The 24,394-nt window shown below is 35.7% G+C and overlaps 1 protein-coding gene across 1 annotated transcript; it reads left to right on the top strand.

Moving 5' to 3' along the window:
- Positions 1 to 1,582: 1,582 nt before the first annotated feature.
- LOC110726892 (uncharacterized protein slr1919-like) lies at positions 1,583 to 24,191 on the top strand. Its single transcript, XM_021906412.1, has 14 exons — positions 1,583 to 1,913; positions 2,432 to 2,546; positions 3,666 to 3,912; positions 4,933 to 4,974; positions 7,895 to 7,966; positions 8,059 to 8,194; positions 8,361 to 8,518; positions 11,034 to 11,118; positions 14,302 to 14,507; positions 16,616 to 16,777; positions 18,820 to 18,969; positions 20,305 to 20,565; positions 22,192 to 22,464; positions 23,775 to 24,191. The coding sequence occupies exons 1-14, from the start codon at positions 1,856 to 1,858 to the stop codon at positions 24,021 to 24,023; spliced, it is 2,214 nt and encodes a 737-aa protein (XP_021762104.1). The 5' UTR covers positions 1,583 to 1,855; the 3' UTR covers positions 24,024 to 24,191.
- Positions 24,192 to 24,394: the final 203 nt, after the last annotated feature.

Here is a 24,394-nt window from a genome sequence, read left to right as displayed (position 1 = left end):
AGTGCATTCACGAAATCAATTTCTACCATAGTAAGCTTAAAGTTGCTAGTTGGAATGATGTGAATCGAGTAACCCTTTCGCACAACTATCTTTATTACTTTATATAGGTACTCTCTTGGTTTTACGTTACTCTTAAAGTAAGGGTTTTACAAGTGAGTTTTTAATAATGTTTTTATTATTTTCTTAGTAGTAGTTATGAGGCCTTGGGTTTCCAAAGTTGTGTTAATTAGTTAGTGAGCTATCTTAGTTTATTAATTAATTATTAAGACTTTCATTTAGTTTGCTTGCGGAGCAAGTAGGATAGATTTATTTTTCCTATATATACTAGTTGTATGTCAATTATTTCAATAGGATGTTTTATAATAAAAGTTGAGATTATTGAGCTTTCGCTTGAAGAGAACTTTGTTAAGGTTCAAATTAGTTGTTAACTAGGGTTTTGGGATCGTTGTTCCTAAGATCAAACTTAGAAGTCGTTGCCTTCTAAGACTATCCTTCGAATTTCCACCATTAAAATACTCAAATCCATCCATCAAATTAAACTGTCAAAAATACGCATCATGGAAGATCAAGGTGACTCTTATCTTTATGGAGGGCAATCGCGCAACGGATTGGTTGACCAATCGCGGAGTCATTTGTGACACAAAATTTGGGTTAGTTAGACCAGTCTTTTTGGAACTTAGTAGAATTTTAGAAGAAGACGCTAGGGGTGTGGCTCTCCCATGCCTAGTGCCTCCTTAGTTCTTAATTTTATTTTTTGTGCTTGTTTCTAGAAACAGAATGCTCCTGAGAGTGTTAGGGTATTTCAGGTATTAAAAGGTCTTAGAGTCTAAGTCCAATTATCCAAAAATCCTTAAGAAATTCCCTGTGCTCCGCTTTGCAAGAACGTCCGAGGGCTCGGCCTGCAAGAAGGAGAAGGTTAGCAACCTTGGTAGTGTGACCCGGGAAAGCCCCTCCAATGCTTAAGTCAGTGAAACATAATTTCAAAAGAGAGAAAATATAGAGAATACTTTCTAGCGAGAGAAGGAGAGAGACATAGAAAAAGTTACCATCATTAATCATTTGTTAGCTATTTATAGATGTACTTTCAGGTGGCAAAACTGTAGTTTAGTGGACATATTAGGGGTAAATCTGTATTATAAGATGATTAAAGATGGTGGGCCGGATCATGGCCGGGTATTTTCGTCATTTCAGCAATATTGAGCATAGAACATGGAGTAGGCCCAAAACAGTGTTGTTTGTTTTTTCTCCGTTCTTCGTTTTCTTTGGAATACATTTTCTTCTTATAGACAAAGAAATATTTCTTTTGTTTTATTTTTGAATAAGTAATCACCGACCTTACAATCTATTGTACATCCAATTTTCATCGAGCATTCTAAGGGTCTGTTCCGATTTAACGAAAACAACTGAACTGATTGGCGCTGAACTGAACTGAGCTGAAATGAATTGTTTATGAGAAAAGAAAATTAGAAATTGAACTGATTGAAACTAAACTGATTGGAATTGAAATGAACTGAATTGAAATTAACCTGAGCAAGCAGAACAAGTTCTAAATGTCTAATAAGCCTTTATGTGTCCTAAACTCATACTAACTCATAAGTGTCATACTATTCCATAGCATTTCCATAGATCTCGTGCCCCCGCCCCCTTGGGTTGCGGTGAAACGTGTCTGTCTACAAACAATGCAACCTCTGTGATTCATCTTTCCAACTGCTGTGACTCAGGCTTCCGTTATACGAACTAGTTCTCTTCCTCCAAACTCTTCTCTCTTGCGCATTTCGTCGAACATCTTGTGGGCTAATCTCTGAAATCCTTAATACATCATCCGTTTGATGCTTCCGACTTTCAGGAAGAATCAATGAGGCATGCCGCCGCCATTCTCCGTTACCATCGCCATGCACCGTTCCGTTCTAGAGGTATTGCCATTGTTTCTTGTTTGATCAACCTTTTTCTAATCGTCCAATTTGGTTATTTGATTCAGTTGTTTTGGGTTTTTAATATTTGGGTTCTTCAAAGTAGACAATTTTTTCAACTGGGTTCAATTCTGTTTTTTTTTGGTTTATATGATTACTTATTGTAATGTTGCCAATATGCATGAATTGTAATTGCTCGCAGTTTCTGTGTAGTGTTTAGCATTTCGGGCTTAACAATGTCTTTGCTAGAGAATATAAACTCTATATGATCACTGTTATGGTGTTAACTCTTTTATGTAAGTTGTGTTGGGGTTTGATTATTGCCTTGCATTGGATTTGGATATGTCAAAGGCGGTTTATAACCAATCTGAGAAGCTTAATTTTTGCCTTGTCTCGTTTGTAAAAATACATTAGATCCCCAATCTCCATTTGCTTTTTTGCATTGCAGTATCACTTCTTACCTTGAGCTGTTTTGTGTGTTAATTCTGTTTTTCTTTTTTTTGGGTTACTGGTTACTTTAGTTCTTCCATTTGTAGCATGGAGGAGGGCATGGCAGTGTTTATCATTGAGAGAATGGAATGGTCCCAGAGTGAATGAAGACCTTTGGTTTCCTTCCATTATACTGCAAAAAAATCTGTGAGTAACTTGTTTATAAACTGTTTTTACCACAAGCTTCACCATCCTAGTATCGTAGTGATTATGGAAGTATATTATGGTTCAATTTCTAGTTTCATCCTATATCATTTTGCACTCCTTCCACTGTGATTCTCTGTATCTGATTTCAGTCAGAAGTCAAAACATAAGTTACACAAGTACATCTGCTGATAAATATTAGTAGTGATATAATCCAGGACCACTAACGTATTCCTACTAGAGAAATGTGTCATGAGATAGGGGACTTAGAAGCAGTAAACTCATCTGAGGTTGTTGATTATTTGTGTTGAAAACTACTTGAAATTGACTGGTTATACCATAATATAATGGTGGGTCTGATGTTTCCCTGTTCAATATGAAATTTTTGCTTCAGTGAGGTATTTGAAAAGGATAAAGTTAACAGATGTTGAATTATAAATAGAGAGATGAGAAGAATAACATATAGCATACTAACTTGTATTCAATCCTCTGAAACCACGTACATAGCAACATATATATAGTGCAAAACTAAGCTAAAAATAAAGAACATGATCCCATGATCATCATGCTTAACATTAACCTACTAAATCCACTAACACAAACTAATTACTTAAGAGTTAACTAACCACTAACAATTTGAAGTAAATATTCCAACAACAGATATTTGTGAATTCTGGAAGAAGGCAGGAATTTCTAATGAATTGGTGTCTGATATGCTTTTCTTATGGGAGTTTATATTTAGGAAATATTGTTAGAATCACCTTCTGAACTCTTAGGGACAGAACCTTGTAACAATATTTATTCAAAAAAAAAAAAAAAAAAAGGAACAGAACCTTGTAAACAGCATGTTTTAGATGTCAGTAGACTGAAGAAACTCTTTACTAGATGTATGGCACGTACCAACTTGATTTTTGATAAGATATTCAATAATGCTTGTTTAATTGATGATCATTTGGAATTTCGTTATGTCTCCTTCACCCTCTCCAAATAAAAAAGAAAAAAAAAATCTCCCAGACCAATTTCCAGTCCAAAACATAGAGGCACTATGCTCTCAGTCAGCATATGCATGTACCTTCTCATACCATACATTGTTTATCATCTTAGAGTGGGTACTTGATGCAGCTTTTCAACTAGTTTTAATAGCGTGCACGGTGAGAGGCCATCTGCTGAGTATGCAAGGCAGAGGAAGCAATCATTAGAGGAAGAATTTGGACACGTATTGGGGTCACACAGCTCCAAAAGTGTATCTGTAGTATATCGATTTGGACCATTCCTGGCATTATTCAGAGCAGCAGTTATCTCATACCATGTGTTAAAGTTGTCTGCATGGCAACTTTTTGTTCATGATATTCACAAACGTGCTACTAAGGTGAATTATGTTATCTCTGTTCTTACCTATTTTGAACTTGTATTATTACTACAAGATTGCTGTAGATCATAGGAGACATGCCATTAATTCTTGCATATTGTAGCTGCTAAATCCTCTTTAAATACTAAAATAAATCAGGATAGAGCAAAAACCATGATGCTTGAAAGCTAATATATACTCCGTATAATTTTATAAACAATCAAAGAGAGAATAATCCAATTATGCTTTTGCAGTTTGCTCCAAAATCCAAAATGACAAAAGTCTCAGTTTAAAGAATTTAAATGTTTGGTGGAATTAATTTTAACTAATTTTTAGCTAAGATTAGTGCCAAAGACAGAGAGCCAAAGGCATACCTTTATTTATTTTTTGAAAATTTGCCATTTACGACCGCTAAAAATATCCATTTAGCGGGTTACAACCATCAAAGTTTATTTTTGCAAATTACAACCAAAGAAGTCACCAAACAAAACTACAACCAAAATTCGATTTTCGGCCATTTTCAACGGAATATGACGTCACTACATCAATAAATGATTCAAAACTGGTATTGGCCGGGGGATAATTTTTATACCAATAAATTATTAATGACGTAATATTGTGAAAAAAGTGGCCAAAAATCGGATTTTGGTTGTAGTTTAAAATGTTTGATGACTTTTTTGGTTGTAATTTGCAATAATAAACCTTGATGGTTGTAACTCAAAGAGTACTTTTAGAGGTTGTAAATGACAAATTTTTCTTTATTTTTTATTTTCCATTTTAAACATTAGGCAAACAATAAGCCAAATCAATTTCCTTTGACCTGTTTTTCTGTAATGTTTGATGTATTTGATAACTCCTTTTGGAGACTAAAGGGTTTTATGCAGTTTTATACTATCTGAGGTCCAACCGTATAATGTTTGTTACAAATGTCTTATTTAATTATTTCATCTATGATATTTTGATATTTTTCTTTGAAGTATCTTTGGGATAATTCACATTTGCACCTGTGACTGACATTGATAACACTGCAATTTTATGCAGTTTTGCGAAACTCTGATCCAACTGGGGCCATTTTATATCAAGGCAAGTATAATTTACCCTGCTGCATGCCCTGTTCTTTTCGTATCTGCCTACATGCCATCTCTTTAGCATAGGATGTTCATACTTGCCTTTCTTTTTTGTTTTTTTTGAGAAAAATGGATCATATAAAAATTATTATGCAAACTTTTTCTATGCAGTCATTATAATTGTGAGTTTGCAGTGTAATCATTTTAATGCTTATCCATAACTTATTGTTTCTTATGCTTTCTCATTGAATGCAAGATAGATGTAAAAGAGGAGATTCTAAAAGTTTTGCTTTTGTCCGTGGAATTATATGGATGAGAGACATTACACATGCTGTTACTTTTTCTTTCATTTAATTTTCAGAATAGCTATATATTGTACATAGTTTGAGGCTACTCTTAAAAATATCAAATGGAATTCTAAACTTCACTTCCAAAGCATGCAGAGGATAAAGAGGGGAGGATAGATATGGAGTCCATGTGTTTCAAAAGAACACATGGAGCTTAATTTAGGTAAAGCGCTTGAGTTGGCTAGGAAAATAGCTAATACGCAAACTATAGATATTGAGTAACAATTACTTACTCCACCATGGTGGGATACTTCTTAGGTTTTGATGAGTTTTGATGGTTACCATGTTGGGATCGACTTTATTTGCACTGCAGAATTTATTCTTGAGGCTGATATTGTATTTTGCACTCATAGATAAGCAATTTGAGGCTTTGGGGAAAAGGCACGTGCCAATTAAGTTTTCAGAGCCCAAATAGAGCTTTTAATATATTTATCATAGGGTTCATCCCATTACTCACCAACTGCTTTAATGGTTTTGTTGTAACTTTTCCATCTATATCTTTGCACAGATATAGTGACATCTCCAGTTCATCATCTAAGACTTCTGCCTTCCTCTACTTCTTGAATATGATACGCTTTATTCAATTGTGGCCTCAATTGCAGTGACAACAGTATTTTAAAATTAGATAACAATTACCGATACTGTAAATTGTTCATGTTTCACAGGGAAATTTCTGAAGAACTATTTCCACTGGTGTTTGTGTGAGTGTTTAGGTATGATTCATAATAATATAATTTTTTCTAAAGCAAAGACTAGGTTTGGCTATCTTGTCTGATGTCCGTATGTTTGGTGATTGCTGCTCATGTGATTTTCTTCACTGTCACATGACAATCTTTGTTTGGGGAGGTTGTTTTCTAGGCATAGTTGTAAAATTTCCCTTCTGTTGTTTTGGTTTTCTTGCCTAAACCATATGTGAGGTTTTTAGTGGGCAAGGGGAAGAAGATGTTGTGGTGCAATGCCTTTGTGGGAATCTTGTGATCTGTGTGCGGTCAGAATAAATTTGTGGTTCTACGAGAGTCAGCCTATTAAGTGTGTCTATATGGAATATGTTGTAATCAACTGTCCTTGTGGGCTTAAAAAACTGGGCTTGCAAGGTCTATTATTGAGAAGATTCAAACTCAAAAGAAATGAAATCATTGTATTAGCCACTTGTTTCTGTTAGAGGGACAACTATTTCTTGTATTTTGTTACACACACACACACACACATTTAAGGATTCAAATTTGATAAGAATAATTGTTCAAAAGAAATAGAAAGATATGTAATACTGCAACTCCTCAGGAACGCCTTAATCCCATAATCCCATAAGTGGGGTCGGCCACATGAATTAATATGAGGACTTCCCAGAAGGTCACTCATTTTAGTACTACTCTCAATCATTGTGTCTCATGTCAAGTGATGTGACAAAATTTTACACTGGTTATCACTTGCCTACCGTAAACCTCCTCCTTTATCCAGGAGACTAGCAGCGGGAAACCCACTAGCGGAGTTCAATATTGGCAACTTGCTTTTAAAACGGAGTATTGTGTGATGAATTATTGTGTGTTTTGAAATTTGAAGTAGCAATAGTGGTAGTAATTTCACTGCAATCTGTTGCTAATATATGTTTTGGAAGTTTTTTTAATTTCTTTTTTCTTTATTGCTGTTATAGCACATGCTAGTTGCTTTTGTCATCAGAAAATTGTGAAGAATACTCTATTGATGTCATTTTGTTGTTCATTTGTGCAACCTTGCTGGGATTAGAACATTAGAATGAAGAAAGGATTTGACTGTACTTTTGAAATAAGATGTTTGACAATGCTGCAGAAGTTTTGAGAGTTGAAATGCCCAGAATGTCAGGATTTGTTGAGTAGTTTTGCTGGAAGTTAGTTTAAAAAATTTTGATGATCTGAAAGTAAAGTATAATACTTCGCATAGTTTTCCTAGGTCAATTATTTCATACGATACCACGGTTGCATATGTTTGGAGCTCCTCAATTTGGGTATGTACTAGATCATTATGATGTTGTACTTATAGTGTTGCATTGGTGGCACCTGGTTACCCTCAAATTGTTGAGAACCTACACTTCATAAGATTTTGTGGACCAGGTTTGAGCTAAATGCCTCCAGGGGGGGGGGGGTGTTAGAAGTAGTTGTAAAAATGGTAATGTGTTTTTTTTTTTCTTTCTTTCTTTCTTTTCCGATATTTAGCCATGTGTAAGTTCGGTGTACAAACCAATCCAAAGAAGCAAATGCATTGTCTCTCATGGAGTTCTTGTCTAATGCAGGCCATGAGAGGCTGGAGTAATGTTACCTTATTCATTGGCATAGAGAGATTAATTGATGTTGGACTATGTACTACATATTTGTTGACCGACAAACCATTTAATTGTAAATGACTGGTAGCGGATATTCATATGAGGTTTTTTGTTTATCTTATGTAATTTGAGGATAAACAATTATTACACTCTTCGCTCTTGGAAATAAATAGTTATGCCATAGAATTTGCCTCTAAATTTAGACAAGCTAGGGATGAAGATGTGTGTTATGTTAGCTTGTTATCGTCTTTGTTTTAATACTCTACTGCTATCTAATTTCTTTGTATCTACAGCTTGGTCAGGCATTGAGCACTAGACCTGATATATTACCGACCATATACTGCCAAGAGCTTTCAAAACTCCAGGTTTAGGCTCTCTTCTGCTCTGTGAACCTCTTATGTTGTGATAATACCTTAGCGATAGGCATCAAAATAATTATTATTCCTAATTGCTCCAGGATCAAATACCTCCTTTTCCAACTTCTGTTGCCATGAGATCCATTGAAACCCAGTTGGGTGCTCCTGTGTCAGAAATCTTTGCTGACATCAGCCCAGAGCCTATTGCTTCTGCTTCTCTGGGGCAGGTTTATAAAGGTGAGAAATTTTTGCTAGTGATGAGATTGATTGTCAATGTTATTTTAGCAAATATGTTTCCTTTTCATCTCGTTAATGAGTATGCTGTTACTAGAGAAAGCCTTTATAGTTTATATTATGCATGATTTTAATCCCAATATCTTTGTCGATGATTCAAGTGATGCAGCTCATTTGCATTCCGGAGAGCTGGTAGCTGTCAAGGTGCAGAGGCCTGGTATGTCATTGTCATTGACTCTTGACGCATTATTGTTTCACATGATAGGCGGGCAATTAAAACGTTTTGCCAAGGCTCGCAAGGATTTGTTAGTTGCAGTGAACGAGATGGTGAGAGAATAATTTATTAGGTTAATATTGTTTGTTTGGTTTTTTGTTTGTGCAAGTTTGTGATTTTGGGGCTGTAACAAGTCATATGATATGTGGATTATTTCTTGAACAAACTAAAACCTTAGATTGTAACTTCTGGCCTATTCTTTTCCGCTACGTGTTTGGTCTTGGAGAAATTCTAGAATGTATACAGGTTTCTGGGCTGGAGTTTCTATCACCTTATTCTGTTTGCCCATTTTTTGATTGTTATTGGTCTTGGAGAAATCTGAATTTCGTCAGGATTCTTTGTTTATATATTAGCACCTAAATTTTTTTTTGTCCATTTTTTGGTAAATGGTTGGTCTCGGAGAAAGTCTAGAATCTGTTCAGGTTTTTGTCAGGATTTTTTGGCATATAATGTTTTAAACCTGTATGTACCTTAGACTGGAGTTTTCAGTCACTTGGTATACAATGGTAGTGGAATAGATGGTATTGACCTTTTGATTTTAATAAAGGAAAATCACCATTATTAGAGTGGAAGATGGGATTATTGAAAGGAATGATGTACTCAAAATGAAAAACCAGAAATACAAATAACATAAATAAATCAAAATTTATAGGGAAGTCTAATGGAAGTACGTTCATTTTCCTTTTTCCTTTGAGAATTGATACTTCCTTTTGTGTAGCCTACTAGCCTCAATCAGAAATTATGAACTGGGATAATAAAAGTGCCTCTTGCGCCCTCACCTTACTCCTTGGTGTCTTCAAAGTGCATACAAATCTCTTTATTTTTGCTCTCATCTGTGTTGTTTCAGACCCTTAGAACAGCTGGGTGCTTTGTAATCATTGAGAGGAATTTCAGTGTGTGATCCCAATATGCCTGCTTTCTAGTGTCCACATATTTAGTGATCTTGGCTTCGTCAAGACCTCAACTAACTAATCCTTCTTGCTTAAAAGAACTAGTTTCGTCTCAGTGCTATTGTCGTCAGAAAGTCTTTCCTTTTTAATCCTTCCTGCTTAAAAGAACTAGTTTTGTCTCAGTGCTATTGCCGTCAGAAAGTCTTTCCTTTTATTATTAGAGATAACTCTATGAAACTTGTCGCATTGATGTAACCAAAGATATTGTATAGTCATTGGTACTGTGGTGGCGTGGTGAGACGTATCATAAGCACTTTGCTAATCTGTGTCTTCATCATCCCTTGAACCTGATTAATATTCTTTTGGCTGTAACCATGGAGTTCAGGATTTATGTTTGTCACAGTGAAATCCCTACATGTGGCAGCATACAATTGTGCTTTCTTGATGCACTTCATGTCTAGTAGATTGATGTGTATCCAGGAACTTGATGGATATTAGGCATTTACATGCCTAGTGCATAATGTAGCACATGTCCAGATGCTGCCTCTTCCATAGATAAACCTGCCTGTTGCTTGATCCTATCCCTAGAATTTTCTTCCACTTACCACCTTGTATATTTGACTTTACCCTGGCTTTACTACCCAAATTTTGATTAGATATTTTTATAAATTATAACCGTTAGCCTAGGGGTGAGATTTTCGGTATCTTATCATTTTTCATGCCTGGTTGTCACCCATACAATACCTCCCTGAAGACAGGTTTCCATGTGAAGGACCAAAGGGTGGTACTGCCACTGATCCTTTGTGTTTTTTTCTTGGTGTAGAGAGAGCCGCAAGGGCAAATGATCTAGATGGGATTTGATCCTAGGTCTTGAGTACTACCCCTCAAGACTTTAATCAATTGCTACTGATCTATGAATCAGAAGTAATTCCCTTGGGAAATCTTAATCATAAGTGATCTCAACTTAGTTCTGAGTTATAATCTCTGCTCATTTTAGAGCCATTTAAAAACCCTACTCATATATCTGTGGATATGGCTGTGCAGATGTGGAATTTAGGTTGTTGCTCTCTTCAGCATGCCATATTCACTAATATAGCTAATAGTTGACATTTTGACAATTTTTGCTTTTATGGTGACAGAACTTTTATCCAATTAGTTTCCATAAAGAATAGATTTGAAGTTTTACCTTCAAACTGAGTGTTCATGGATTAAAGAAAGAGTAGAATATCGGAGATGTAGAAGGTGGAGACAAAATGTGTATGGTAAATTGTTTGAATATCATGTTAGGTAAGGATTAATTGTTACAGCAACATCTTACAGCAAGTTTTATTGTTACTTTCATTAAGTCCTGGAATTAATATGAGAAAAGTATACTGCTTCTTCTATACCCTTACATTCATCAACCTATAATTCAGGCATCATGAGCATTATGTTACTCTTTTTTGACTCCTATTTCATGTAGAACAGACCTAATGTTTAATGTAATTTATGTCAAGTCTGATGCTTGCTGTGACAATTGCACTAGTCCATTATATAGAAGGGCTTTTCCTCCTTTTGATTTTTTTGGGCCTAGATGAGTCTATATTTTCTATTATTAGATTATTCATTTTCAGATATCTTCCATATGTTTCACAGCCGTAGATAGTCCTAATAATTGTGTCTTTTCATGGTTGGATAGGTCAGGCACATGTTTGAAGAGATAGATTACATCTTAGAAGGAGAAAATGCAGAGCGGTTTGCTTCTTTGTATGCTTCTCATCCTGGTAATTCCAACATGTGGTTTTTTAAAATTTGTTTTGTTTTGTTTAAGAAGGTAACATGTGCACAATTTTAAAGACTCTTGTGACTAGTAATATAATTAAATGTGATAGAATTTGGGCTTTCATGTATAGTGCCAAAACTCATGAAGGATTTTCATTCTTATGATTATCTGGAAGAGTGGAAGTGCTAGGATTTGAGTTCGTTATTATGTAATTTATAGGAATAATGCAAGTAATTTGAGCAGCTAAGATGGTGTATTGATTGGTCGGTGTATCCAACTGTACAACGGGCCTTCTTTCGAGAGGAAGGTGCTCTCCAAAATAGCCACTCAATTTCTGGATGCCTCTTGTTATGGCCATGCACTCATACTTATACTCCTCAAGCTTCTACAGCTTCTCTTACATGCATTCCCCCTACCCATAACAGATTATTATTCCCTTCGCAAAAAGACTAACAAACCCCTTACACCAAATAACAGAAAGCAAAACAGAATTAGATACTAATTTATTTAATTAAGGAGCACTGCATAGTGACGGCTCATCATCCTTCTTTCAGCTAGCCTTTCCTACGTCTGGCATAAGTAACCGTGATTGGAGGCTTGGGCACGTCCCTTGCAAGGTGGCCAGATTGTTGTTTGTTCGTTGTGGATATGGTCTTTTTTGTCTTTTGGATTATCCTGGTAAAGAGCTGATTATAAATTTCATGCTACAATTGCTTGGTGTGTTTTTTTATTTGCCTGCTTTTAAAATTTGGATCTATTTGTCTTTTTCTGGGATTGTACTTGCGTTTTCTTCAGAGTTGTCAAAAGGACACCTATCCACTATAATTTGAAATGCATTGTTTAGAGGATTTTGGTACCTATCCTATTAGGCCTCTTATAATGAATTATTCATGTTGGGAAAAAAGGGATGAGGAAACTGAAAGTTGATATGCACCAGCTAGCTCAACATTTTGTTCATATTTAGTAAAGTGGCAACAGTATATAGTGTTTTGTGGCAGCATCAATGTTCTTAATTCATATAGTCTCATGGTCCTGTATGGTACCTTCTAAGACCCATGACTTGGTAGGAGATCTTGCAAGAGTTGCAACCAGCACTATGTTGCTTGGATTAATTCATATTGTACCTTAAGTAAAGAAATTTTGCAAAGGTTTACTAGTTGTCTTATTTTGTTGAAAATAGGTTAAGTAGCTCAGAAGACAGATTGTGTCTTCTATTTTGAGGGCTCAAAACCTGTTACGCATATTCTTTCTTTGGAAAAATTGACACTATATATCCCATGTTTGTGATTTCTTCCCACATCAATCCCAAGTAAAATTTATTTACTAATAATCCCAAATTCGGAGGTAGTCTTCTCATGATGGTTCAGCTGACTTGTTACCTTTTAGAAGGATTAAATATGCTAATGTGGCTCACTATTTTTCTTTATCTATGTTTTTTCTTTCTTTCTTCAAGTCCTTAGTTCACTTCTTGTCAGTCTCCTCCTCATCCCAACTTTACTACCATCACCACCACATGACACCTTAACTGCACTATCATATGTACCAACAACCAGCATTTATCAGGCTCACCAGACAAGTACCACCACCTCCAAGTGTCCTTGCCACATTCACCATCTCCTCCTAGCTCTGCCCATGCATAGCCACATCGCTCCTTCTCAACAATCTACTGAAGCTCAGCCCCTTTCCCTTCTATTTCTGTAAAGCCCAGCTCCTTCACTGCCCCTTTTCAACCTTTGCTTGTCCCTGGCCTTCTGCCTCCTCTCCACCAATATTATCATCTCCAAATCCCCATCATGTCCTCCTCCTCCTCCCCCCCCCCCAACCCAAAACCCAAAAAAAAAAGGAAAAGAAATAAAAGGATTCCACCATCATGACAGTCTCACTATCATGTATCAATGAATATACCATCATGAAAGTCTCACTATCACTATCATGTATCAATGAATATACCATGAAAGTATGCATAATGTGTTGACGAGGTGGCTAGGATGGCGGAGTCATTGCAGCTATTAGATATAAATTTTTCCAGCAGTTTGACAGTGGTGCTTCAGAGGGAGATGGAAGTGAGAGAAGGGGGGCATGGTCTTAAGGCATCACTGTAACTCTATAAGTATCAATAGGAAGGAAACACAGCGTATATCTCAGGACTAGGGAGGGGCGGAATGCTAACATGATTGAATGAGGGAAGAAGAAAATAAAATGAAAAGCTTTTTGCCCTTAGAGGCAGCGTTTCCTACATTCTTCCAAATGCCATCCACATCATTGGAAAACTCTAAAAGGTATGTAGACAAACCCAAGTACTTACATGCAAGAATGTAGTGACACTTGATACTGAAGAAAGATATGTGAGCAATTTTTAACATTGACTTGGCAAAGCACTCTGTAAATCATTTGATCTGGTGAATTATTCAACCATGATCTTTATTGATAGAGTGTGTTGTTAATTGAATTAATCTTCCAGATGGTGTACACAGAGATTCTTTAGTTACTTTAGTCTTCCAAATGAAATGATTAAAGGAAAAGGGGCTGCTCTCTTGGCAAGGTTATATGACTCAGAATAGATTCGTATGAAAATAGACCACTGGAATTTCCAGAACCTCAGTTATAAAAGTACGCATCTCCATATTATTATGGCTAGTGGCCTTCATTACTTTAGCCAGAGGAGAATTGAGAATTTTTAGCTGCAGGGTCAGCGCTTGTCACTTTATGTGACTTTTACACTTGTGTAACGTGACATGCTTCCTTTGGAAGCCCTATATTATGCTATTTATATAAAAATCCTGCTCAGATGTATTATGAAAGACTATATTTTGTGCAATATTTTTATCATTTTATTTCTCTGTTGCTCTGAAGTGGTCTGTATATGTAGTTGGATTTTACCAATTTATTCTTGAAAGTCAATATCCATTGGCCTCCTGCTCATCATCCTCATTTAAAACCTGACAAGCCTGTGCTGTATTAATCTTGTGCATGAGTGATTTACTACTATTTGGTTGGCCGTAGTCTTTGTAGTTTTTTCTGCACACTCTGTATCCTGTGTCCAATCTATGTTTGTTTGCATGTCCAATAAAATCACCTTTATAAGAAGTGATATTATTTTCATCTCTCCTATACACTCTTTTTGGCTCTCTAAATCAGTCTCTCTACCACTTATACCTGAGTAAAGTTATGATTTGATTGAAAGGTGATGATAGTCTTGGAAAGAAGTTTGATGCTACAACTGGGAATCCTCAAACAAATAGAGGTCATGGCCTTATAAGAGTTCCTAAAATTTATTGGAAGTACACTCGTAAAGCTGTGCTGACATTGGAATGGATAAATGGAATCAAGCTTACAAATGAGGAAGCATTAGCAAAGCTCCAGTTGCCACGCAAGGAACTTGTTGACCAGGTATAGGCCAAATTTGAAGCTTGAAATATTTTAAACTACACTCTTCATAGTTTTTCTATTTGGAGTTAGCAACCCATAACCATTTTTTTTTTTTTTTTTTTGGGCTTTTAATCACTCATTTTAGTGTTTGTAAAATTTAGTGTTCGGATGCCTTCTTATGTACTTTATCCAATATCTTTGATATATACATTTGCTATTTGCACAAATATTAAGAAAATGGGTGGTTGTAAGAAAACGGGGGTTAAAGTAAGAGTGTTAAAAAAGTGTAAGATAAAGGTGGAAATATTATGAAGTAAGCGGGTTAATGTACTTCCTCTGTTAAATGTTGATTAAAACAAAGGGGGTGTGCGCGGAACCCAATTTTAAATTTCTTAAGCATGATTATTGAAAAGTAAGGGCAAGTACTTAAGTATTAATCCAACAAAAAAAAACTACCACAATTAAACAGAACCACCCAGCTTGTGCCACCTAGAACCACCCAACCTTCAAACCCAGAACCACCCCCACGAACCCAGAATTGAGAACCCACGACCCACCTAACCCACGAAACCACCCACGAACCACCACCATCAAACCCACGAACGACCACCACCAAACCCACACAACCCACAAACCACCACCACCACCACCACCACCCACGAACAACCACCACCAAACCCACAAACCACCACCTCCAAACCCACACAACCCACAAACCATCACCACCTACGAACCACCACCACCAAACCCACAAAACCAAGCCCACGAACCACCACCATAAAACCCACAAAACCCACAAACCACCACCACCAACGAACCACCACCAATGAACCCACAAAACAGAACCACCCACGAACCAGCACCACCACCAAACCACCCACGACCCACCTAGCAAATCACCACCCACAAATCACCCGCGCAACCCCCACAAACCAGATCTGAAATTGAAAAACTAAAAGGTGGTCTTCTTCAATTCATGAGAATGGGTTGAAGGAGGAGAGAGAAATATAATGGGGGAAATGAAAGATGAAGGAGAGAGAAAGATAATGGGGAGATGAATCTGATTTTTGGTGGATGAGATAATTAAGTTAGATTAGAGTTATAATGATTTGTGGTTATTTGTAGTATTATGTGTTAATCATTTTTAACTGAGGGTATTTTGGTCATTTTGATATAAAAAACTTACTAAATAAGGAAATAAATTTTTTTGTTGCAATTTATACTTAGCATCCAAATATAGTAATTGTTGCAATTAATATTTAACGGAGGAAGTAAAAATGAGATTTTAAAAAATAGAATAAAGCGAGTATTATGAGCTTTTAAAGACAGACTGAAATGGAAAGTGCTATGATTATTAAAAACAGAGGTAACATTAATTATTTAAAAGAGTGTTTGGATAATAAGAATGAAATTATTATAGAATTGTGGAGTCCTATATGCAGTTATACCTTAATAAATTAACTAATTAAGGATCCTGACAACAAAAATGGAACCAGGATCATGTCTTAGGGGCCAGTTTTGTTTTTCTTTGATTGATACATTGTGCTTGGCATGCTCTGTTACCACTATTCTCTGCTGGATAACTCATGGTTTGCTGATAGTTTCTGTTTTTTATTCCTATTTAGTACATTATTAGAAGTTTCTCTTATCAATGAATAAAGAATGAGATGGTTGACACTTAGAAAAACTCTTACTATTGCAACATTTGGGTTTATACTCTAATCATGCAATACTGTTTTGACTTATATGGTGATTTTCACGTAAGGAAAAATATAGTCATATTAGTTCTTGTTAGATTCGTCCTTATTTATTCTTTCTAATCAATCAATCAATCAAAGCCTTAATCCCATAAGTGGAGTCGGCTACATGATAATTAATGATATTGATGGTAAAATTTGTGCTTTGCCAAGTGTGAATTTTCATTTGTTGCTATAGATAAAGAACGGAGAAAGTGATAACGAGTTATAGACTGACATTAATATATTATGGGTGATTATGTATTAATTCGAAAAGGATTAATATTTGCATAACATGGGGCTTTATACAGGGTGTTTATTTGTCCCTCTAAAAACACCCCTCTTATTCATTGTTGCCTTATATTCATTCCAATTATTTTTGCTTCTTTGCAGGGACTGTACTGCTCTTTGAGACAACTGCTTGAGGTGGGGTTTTTCCATGCTGATCCTCATCCTGGAAATCTGGTTGCTACGGATGATGGATCTCTAGCCTATTTTGACTTTGGGATGATGGGAAATATTCCACGTCATTATCGTGTTGGCCTCATTCAAGTGGTATGAATAATATATTCTTCCTTAAGTAGCTATATAACCTCAAAGATACGAACCATTGTACAGATTTTGATATGAATTGCTGGAATTTGATGTTGGTGATAGCAAAAATTTGATGGAAATATGTGTGGCATACACAAAATAAAGCTGATTTGCTGTGTTGGTGATGGTGGTGGTCTGCGAATTGGATGTGCCACAGCAAAAAACTTAAATATCAACATAATATAATCTGTGTTGTTAGGAGATCCAGCGACCAGCGTCACCCATAATACGTTTGCCTGTCAAATCTTTTGTAAAGAGTTTCTTTCTAAAAGACTATATGAGGACATTTTCACATAATTGTGAAGTTGTGAAGAAAAGAAATTTTTAGAGGTAGAATGGAAAGAAAGGCAGCTGAGATCAGTTGGACCCTGGTGTAGCACTCATTATGGTCCTTGACACTTTTGACAGTTTGCACCCTGTTGATTTTATTGTAGTTTTTTTTTGGAAGTATTATTATTTATTGAAGAAGGTAGTATTACTATAGAAGATGGGAAGCTGCGAATTCGTTAAAATTAGCAGAGGCTAATAAGAATACCACTATTTGAAATTTATGGTGTAAACTCATGCAGGAGGGAGGTACTGCTTAAAGGCCTGTATTCATGAGTTAGAAGGGGCTTCTTCCTCTTTGGGATTCTGTATGAATCCTTATAAAGGCGTCAAAGTTTCAGATATTTTGCTTGTTCACTTCTCCTTGATTCTTTTATAGACCTATTTATTCTTCTTGTGCGATATCCTGATATTGATGTAGTTTGATATGAGTTAAAGAAAGAGGCTAGCTGGCTAATAACTTAGTGTGATCCCTCTGATACATTTGCCAACTCTGTTACATTTGTCTATTTTAACAATTAATTACTCTCTGCTTCATTAATGTTTCTGACCTCTTTCTTTTCTCCTAATGCTATTACTATATCGTGTTCTTGCCTCACTTTGTCAAACCCTCTTCTTTTACTGTTTCCTTACACTTATTTTCTCCTTCAGTTAATAAATAAAATGGTGATACACTATCCTGGCAGGCCTTATGTACTTGTTGACCTTAGCAAACTCAGTGTGTGTGTGCACTTGTGTTCCGGGGGGGGGGGGGGTGGAGGGGTGGAGAATTGTGGAAGGGAAGTGCTGGGAGTCAATTGAGGGACGTAAGACTTGAATTTGTGATCTTTGCCATTGTAGAATTTATCTTTACAATGTTGTTTTCTCATGGCAAAATTTTCTTCACTCCTTGTCAGGTCTACACCTTACGATGCTTAGAGCATAGATCTTCTTAATATTTGTCTAATTTCACTTGAACATTATCTGCGCGCCTTGTTGTAGATATTAACTTTGATTTAGAAGTGCTTTTGCACTTGTGGTATAGCAAGTGGTATATCTGCCTAGGCTGATCCGGTTCTCTTCAATTGTACACTTTTTGCTGCTTTGTCATTGCAGAATCTCTTTAATCAAATTCAACCCCTGTGGGTTAACATCCTGCCATTAACACAAACACTTATCTTTTATCTTTCTCCTGTTTCTATGAGGGGAAGGGGATTGGGTGTTGTGGGGGGGGGGGGGGGGGATAGGATGTTCTATTTGTTTGTATCATGGTGGAAGATATTGTGGCCTAAAGAAAAAAGCTCAAATTTTTACAAGTGGGATCACATATACCTGTGTTGCAAACTCTGTAGCAACAAAGGCATTACCTTTAACGATTTCTGAGCCTAATAGACATTGATGGCCACGTTGTATAGCTGCTGGCATAAGTTACACATCTTAATTAAGGTAGAGCTTAGAGCCAGTAGAGGTAAGGCTGCATGTGACTTTGCTTGACCCTGGTGTTAGCTGGACGAGATCCATGCTGGAAATAATTTCTAGCTATTGCTGCTGTTAGTTTTTGTCCTGTGCAAAATACTAAATTGGCTTACATATCTTGTGCCCTTTTACTTATTCTTTCTCTTTCTATTATTTTGGGGATTATGGAGGGGTGATAGTATGATTTTTTTTTCCTGACTGAATGTGTTTATTTTTTGCAGCTTGTGCACTTTGTTAATCGTGACTCACTGGGTTTAGCAAATGACTTTCTATCCCTCGGATTTCTCCCTGAAGGTGTCGATATCCTGTTAGTTTCTAATGCCTTACAAACATCCTTTGGTGATGGGACCAGGCAATCTCGAGATTTTCAGGTCAGTTGTGATAATCACATTTTAAGGTGATTAATAGATAATATGGAAATAGATGTTGTGAGAGTTTATGTTGTAATGAGGCTGTCATTGTGAAAATGCTGCATGTTATCTGCTCTTTGTCTGTCTCATACTTAAAATGTATGAATTCCCACAATTATTTCCATATTTATTCTATAAGCTTCACCAAATGTGGCTTCAACAAACAAAAGAGGCATTTTTTAGTTTTGTTTTTTCTATGAAAATTTTCATTTTTCAACTGAGGCATCATATTTCTAAGTTCCTTGCTGTGAAGTTGTAGTTGAGTTTCATTTGAATGATTAAAGAATTTTGTTTCTTGTAATTTTATATATTAAAAAACCCTTGAGGTAGACAGGCTTATTTTTTAAGCAAATGGAACTTTGAAAGTACTCCTTCCATTCCTAAATGTTTTTTGTGGTTTGACTTTTTTTGTCTCTCAAAAAAATTCCAACTAGAAAGAACATTTTGGAGCTGAGAGAGTACTAAAGATCATTTCTATATTAGTACTAATACAAAACAGCAAATGGACCCTTGCAGTGAATGAGAAATATGACAATTTTCTCAGGTTTAGCATATAAGCCATCTCCATTTTCTAGTGTTAAATAATGGACGGAGAATTTTATATATGGTGATTCCTTCAGACTTGTTTCTGTGTTAGTAGGTTTTCCATGGCTTCTTTTGTGTTGGGAATCTCGCACTCACTTTGGTAGAATATATGTCATTTGGTGTATATGTTTCCCTTATGAGTAGACAGTGTTAGTGGTGTGAGAGCCTGATGCGTCTCTTCTGTTATATTACAATGTGAAAACTAATGTATATGTAAAAACAATCCTCTTTTTCTTGTTTTTTTCTAGGTCTAAGTTCAAATTCATAACTTCGCGGATAGAAGTAGTATTTTGCCCTACACTATAGCAGAAATGCTTCAATAGTAGCCATTGTATCCAGTTTTTAAATGATACTCTCTCTTTACTCTTCTCTGTAGGTTCAATTTTAACATATTTATAATCTGCATCCAGTTTTTAAATCTTACACTATCTTTAGTCTTCTCTGTAGGTTGTATATAACATAATACAATCAAATTTAGACTAAAAATGTTACTGCCTTGTTTAGTAGTTTGGTGTCATTATTTAGTTTTTTGGACATTTAACTTTGCCTTTTCTATTTAAAATTTTGAGGAATATTTCTAAAAGAACATATCTTTACAAGCATGAACTTAGGACCTGACTGGCTTAGGTCTTCCCTTTCACATCTAATATTTCTTAGTCTATAGATAACAAATATGTCCCTTCGTGAATTGACCTTTACTTTTTCTTTCAGAGCATAATGAACCAGCTATATGATGTGATGTATGAGTTCAACTTCTCTCTCCCTCCTGATTATGCTTTAGTGATAAGAGCACTGGGATCCCTGGAGGGGACAGCTAAAGCTTTGGACCCGGATTTCAAAGTAGTTGAAAGTGCATACCCATATGTTATTGGGAGGCTTTTGGCAGATCCAAGTCGTGATATGAGGAAAATTCTGAGGGAACTGGTTATTCGTAATGATGGGTCAATAAGGTGGAACCGTCTTGAACGTCTGGTATGGTATCTAATTATAACACTGCAATTGATTAGTTATGCATAAATAATTATTTTAGTGTCTTATGGGGTCTTCTTTAGCTAGCGTCTTTGTTGGCTTTTTATTTTTGTAAATTTGCTTTATGTACTATCTCAATTCTGTCACATATCTCATCTTGTAGCATTTAATGTCAGGGTAGTATATGTCCGCGGTCTGCCTTTTGTAATTTATTGCTATTAAGTGCCTTGTGGTTTATGCTTGATATTAGGTTGGAATGGATCTAAACGATTTCAAATTCATACCACTTTTTGGTTGAAAATTCAGGTTAAAATGATACTGACGGATCCATGTCAAGAAAGCCTAAGGCATAATTATTTCATACCAGTGAGTCTAGTGGAATTTCCCTAACCCACACCCTTGAAATGAAGAAGTAAAGATGGGGTTTCTCTCACCAACTTCCCCATCTTCTTCATCAACACCCACCATCTCCATCTTTATCACTATCACTACCTCGCAGCAACAAGTCACCCAAAAATAAGTACAATAATACCTGAACTGTCACTCTGTCAGCATCTTTGTGCTTGCTTGTTTCTATTTAGGTCATGGCCTCATGGGCCTGAGTTGAGTATATGCAGTGCTTGCAATATGTAAGTCTTACATTTAGATGCTGATATTACTGTCTACATTTAGAACAAATTTTGTTATTGATAAAGCTATCAGATATTACATAATAATGCAGTCTTATTATAACTACTGAATTTACAATTTATGTCAATACATTGAGAAACCTATCATTATTATGCAGGTCATTTGCAGAGAACTGACTCAATGGTTCAAGTTCTTGTGCATTTTTATTATTTTTAACTAAAAAGTTTATAACACAACCTGATGATTTATTTGCACAAGATGTTTGGACCAAACTAGTAGGCGTCTTAGTAGTGACATCAACAAAGGGTCTATTCTCCTCAGCTTATTTTTGCTGAAAAGCTTTTATTACTGGAAAAAGCAGTAATGATTGTGATTATGGCAGCATTCAAGTATTGTGGAAGTATACTGTATTGGGGTGTTGCAGAAAGAGTTTCGGCTGACGTCCTTGATGTGGCATGATTTCACTTTGGTCATATCAGTTTATTATTGCCCTCTATCGCCTTTGGGATGTATTGACCAATATGTAAAAGTTCTTTATAGTTTACACTGTAAATGCTGTTTTGGCAAGTTCGAAAACCAATTCGAAGTACATATTAGCTGATACATCACATATCAGATGAATTTAAAACCAAATTATAATCTCCAAAGCATAAGTTGGAATATGGTTGTTGTGCTACATTCATGCACTATCATAGATAGGGTTGATGCTAGCCTCTTCATGTTTTTCTTACAGATATTGGCTTTTGCTTTTGAGCAGTCCTTTAGCTATGTGCACTTGCTTTTATGCTTTATGCATGTGAGGAGTCATTTTTCTTTGTGCGTGTGCACTTGAAAGAACATATGCTTGCAATATTTACTGGCTTGTGGTTTGATAAATATGTGGTTTCCTAGTATTCCGTATCTAATTTCTTAACTTTTCTTTAGATTATTAATATTTGCAATGTCATGGAATGGCTGTTAGATAAAATGCTGTCAAATCCTGAATGTTTGTTCTTCTAGATTGTAGCAATATCAGAAGCAGCGTTTGACTCTGCTGAGCAGCATCACACCTCTGAACAAGATTCTTCAAATCCCTTGAGATGGAAATCTTTCAACATGCGATCTGTTGTTGGTGCTACAGAAGATCTTCTCTTATTTATACTATCTGAAAATGGTTTGAGGATACGTATGCATCTCACGAGGGATATACTTCAAGCAGTGGATGCATTCTTGCAGGATGCAGTGGCTGATCAGAACACTTATGGAGACTTCATTGAGAGGAAAACATCTGAGGTAACTGTTGATTCTAAACCTCCCTTCACTTGGTTGTTTTATGAATTAGGATGTCACAGAAAGTCAGAACGTGTTGGTGGTGTTGTACCTTCCTGTTACTAGTTACAATTTGTACTCTACCATATGAAAGGCTTAATTTTCTGGTAATTGATCAGTTTGGAGAATGATTGTCATTTGTTACTTTTGATGAAAGGAGATAATGCTTATTTTTGCAATGGATTGATAAAAATTGACTTAGTTTTTCTTATTATCAGTGGACAATATTATCTCTCTTGGTCACATATTTTTGTTTCTAGTTCATGTATTCTTTGGATATATGGTTCAGTCTTTTGAATTTCTTCCTTTTGTTGATGTCATTTTAACCTCTATTGAACTTGATCCATTTGGTGATGTAGAGAACTAGCGTTAAAGAGGGGAGAGATTGGTAGGGAGGAGAAGAGAGAAAAAGGGGTGTGAGCATGTAGATATGTTTAAACTTTTCTCACTTTTAGTGATGTGAATTGCATTATTAGCTTTTGTAATAAGCAGAGTAATGTGAATATGTGACAGTACAAGGTAACTAATGTTGTTAGGACATGATTCACCTTAAATGGGTATACGTCGTAGATAAGATCACAATCAGTACCTGAATTACTAGTTTTATGAGATGTTTTCCTTGGAATTTTCATATTTTGCAGCCCCCTTCTACAGTTCTACCCCCTGGAAAAAAGGAAATATGGGAAAAAAGACAATTTATTTTGTTCCTGAACACTTCAAAACAACTTTCTAACTTCTTTACAAAAGTAATATACAATCAAGTTTGGGAATTTCTGTTTGTGATCCTAAAATGTATTTCACTTCATCATATAAGGGCACAGGCTTCAAATTGTGCTCTTAGGAAGATAAAATCTTGGATCATGTAACCAATCCCATCTTTAAGATTAGAGTTTTGATTGTTGTTATAGTATTGAAAGTGCAAGAAGATTTGGGGGGAGAGCCAATGGCTTCCCCTTATTTCCGCCACACACACACACACCTCCAAAAAAAAAAATCTCTTTTTTAAGGATTTAATGAAGAAGAATCTTGGGTTTAAGTCAATCTTTGCATTGTTTTTTTTTTGGTGATTTTTTTTGCTATCTTATTTGGGATTTAATGAGATAGAAATTGATTTCTTAAGTAGTTTTGTGTCCTTAAGTGTAGTAGCAATTGTACATGGGATTATATGGTTCATGTTGGAGAAGGAACCAATAATGTTTCTGTTAAACTTGCCTTTTTCTTCGACCTTATTTTATTTATGGTTTGCCTGCTTTCGACTTTTTATGTTATATCAGGAACACTCAAGAAGTAGAAGGGTGGCGAACGGCTTTCAATATTTTTGGCAGGCAGTGAAGAAGTCCCCAGAAGCATGGATTTCAATGCTAGCTCGCATGTCAATAAAACCAGAGTTCCACAACTTCATTTTAGACATAGCTTCAGTCTTGATGCAGCATTCTAGCCGTAAAGTTCCTGAAACAACCTGGATACATTTATCTAAATCACTTCACAATTTTGTTGATAGCTCAAAGTCTAACAAACTATGAGATGGCAAGTTAGATAGCTAGAGGGCCTTGGTTCTAACATGTACGGGCCTTGTAAAACAAGGGTGTAATGTATATAACACTGTCAAATTTTTCTAGCATTTTGAGCCAAAATGTAATAAATTCTTATTTATATAACATTTACTGTGATGTCAAAAAAAAAAAAAAAAAAAAAAAAAAAAAAAAAAAAAACAACTTATAATACTGTAGTTGAATTTTCATTGTATTTGATGTGCTGGTATTGTTCTAATTTTTTAAAAATTCTTTATTGATAGGCTTTTCTTTGAAAAAAAAAATTAATATATAGGTAGGAAATTTGTCAAATGAATTCATGAGATTTGATTCCGTAAAATGTTTTGTTATCTATTACATAC

The sequence above is a fragment of the Chenopodium quinoa genome, unplaced genomic scaffold (assembly GCF_001683475.1).
Source record: "Chenopodium quinoa cultivar QQ74 unplaced genomic scaffold, ASM168347v1, whole genome shotgun sequence".
NCBI classification, from domain to species: Eukaryota; Viridiplantae; Streptophyta; class Magnoliopsida; order Caryophyllales; family Amaranthaceae; genus Chenopodium; species Chenopodium quinoa.
This window is presented reverse-complemented; position numbering and strand designations above follow the sequence as displayed.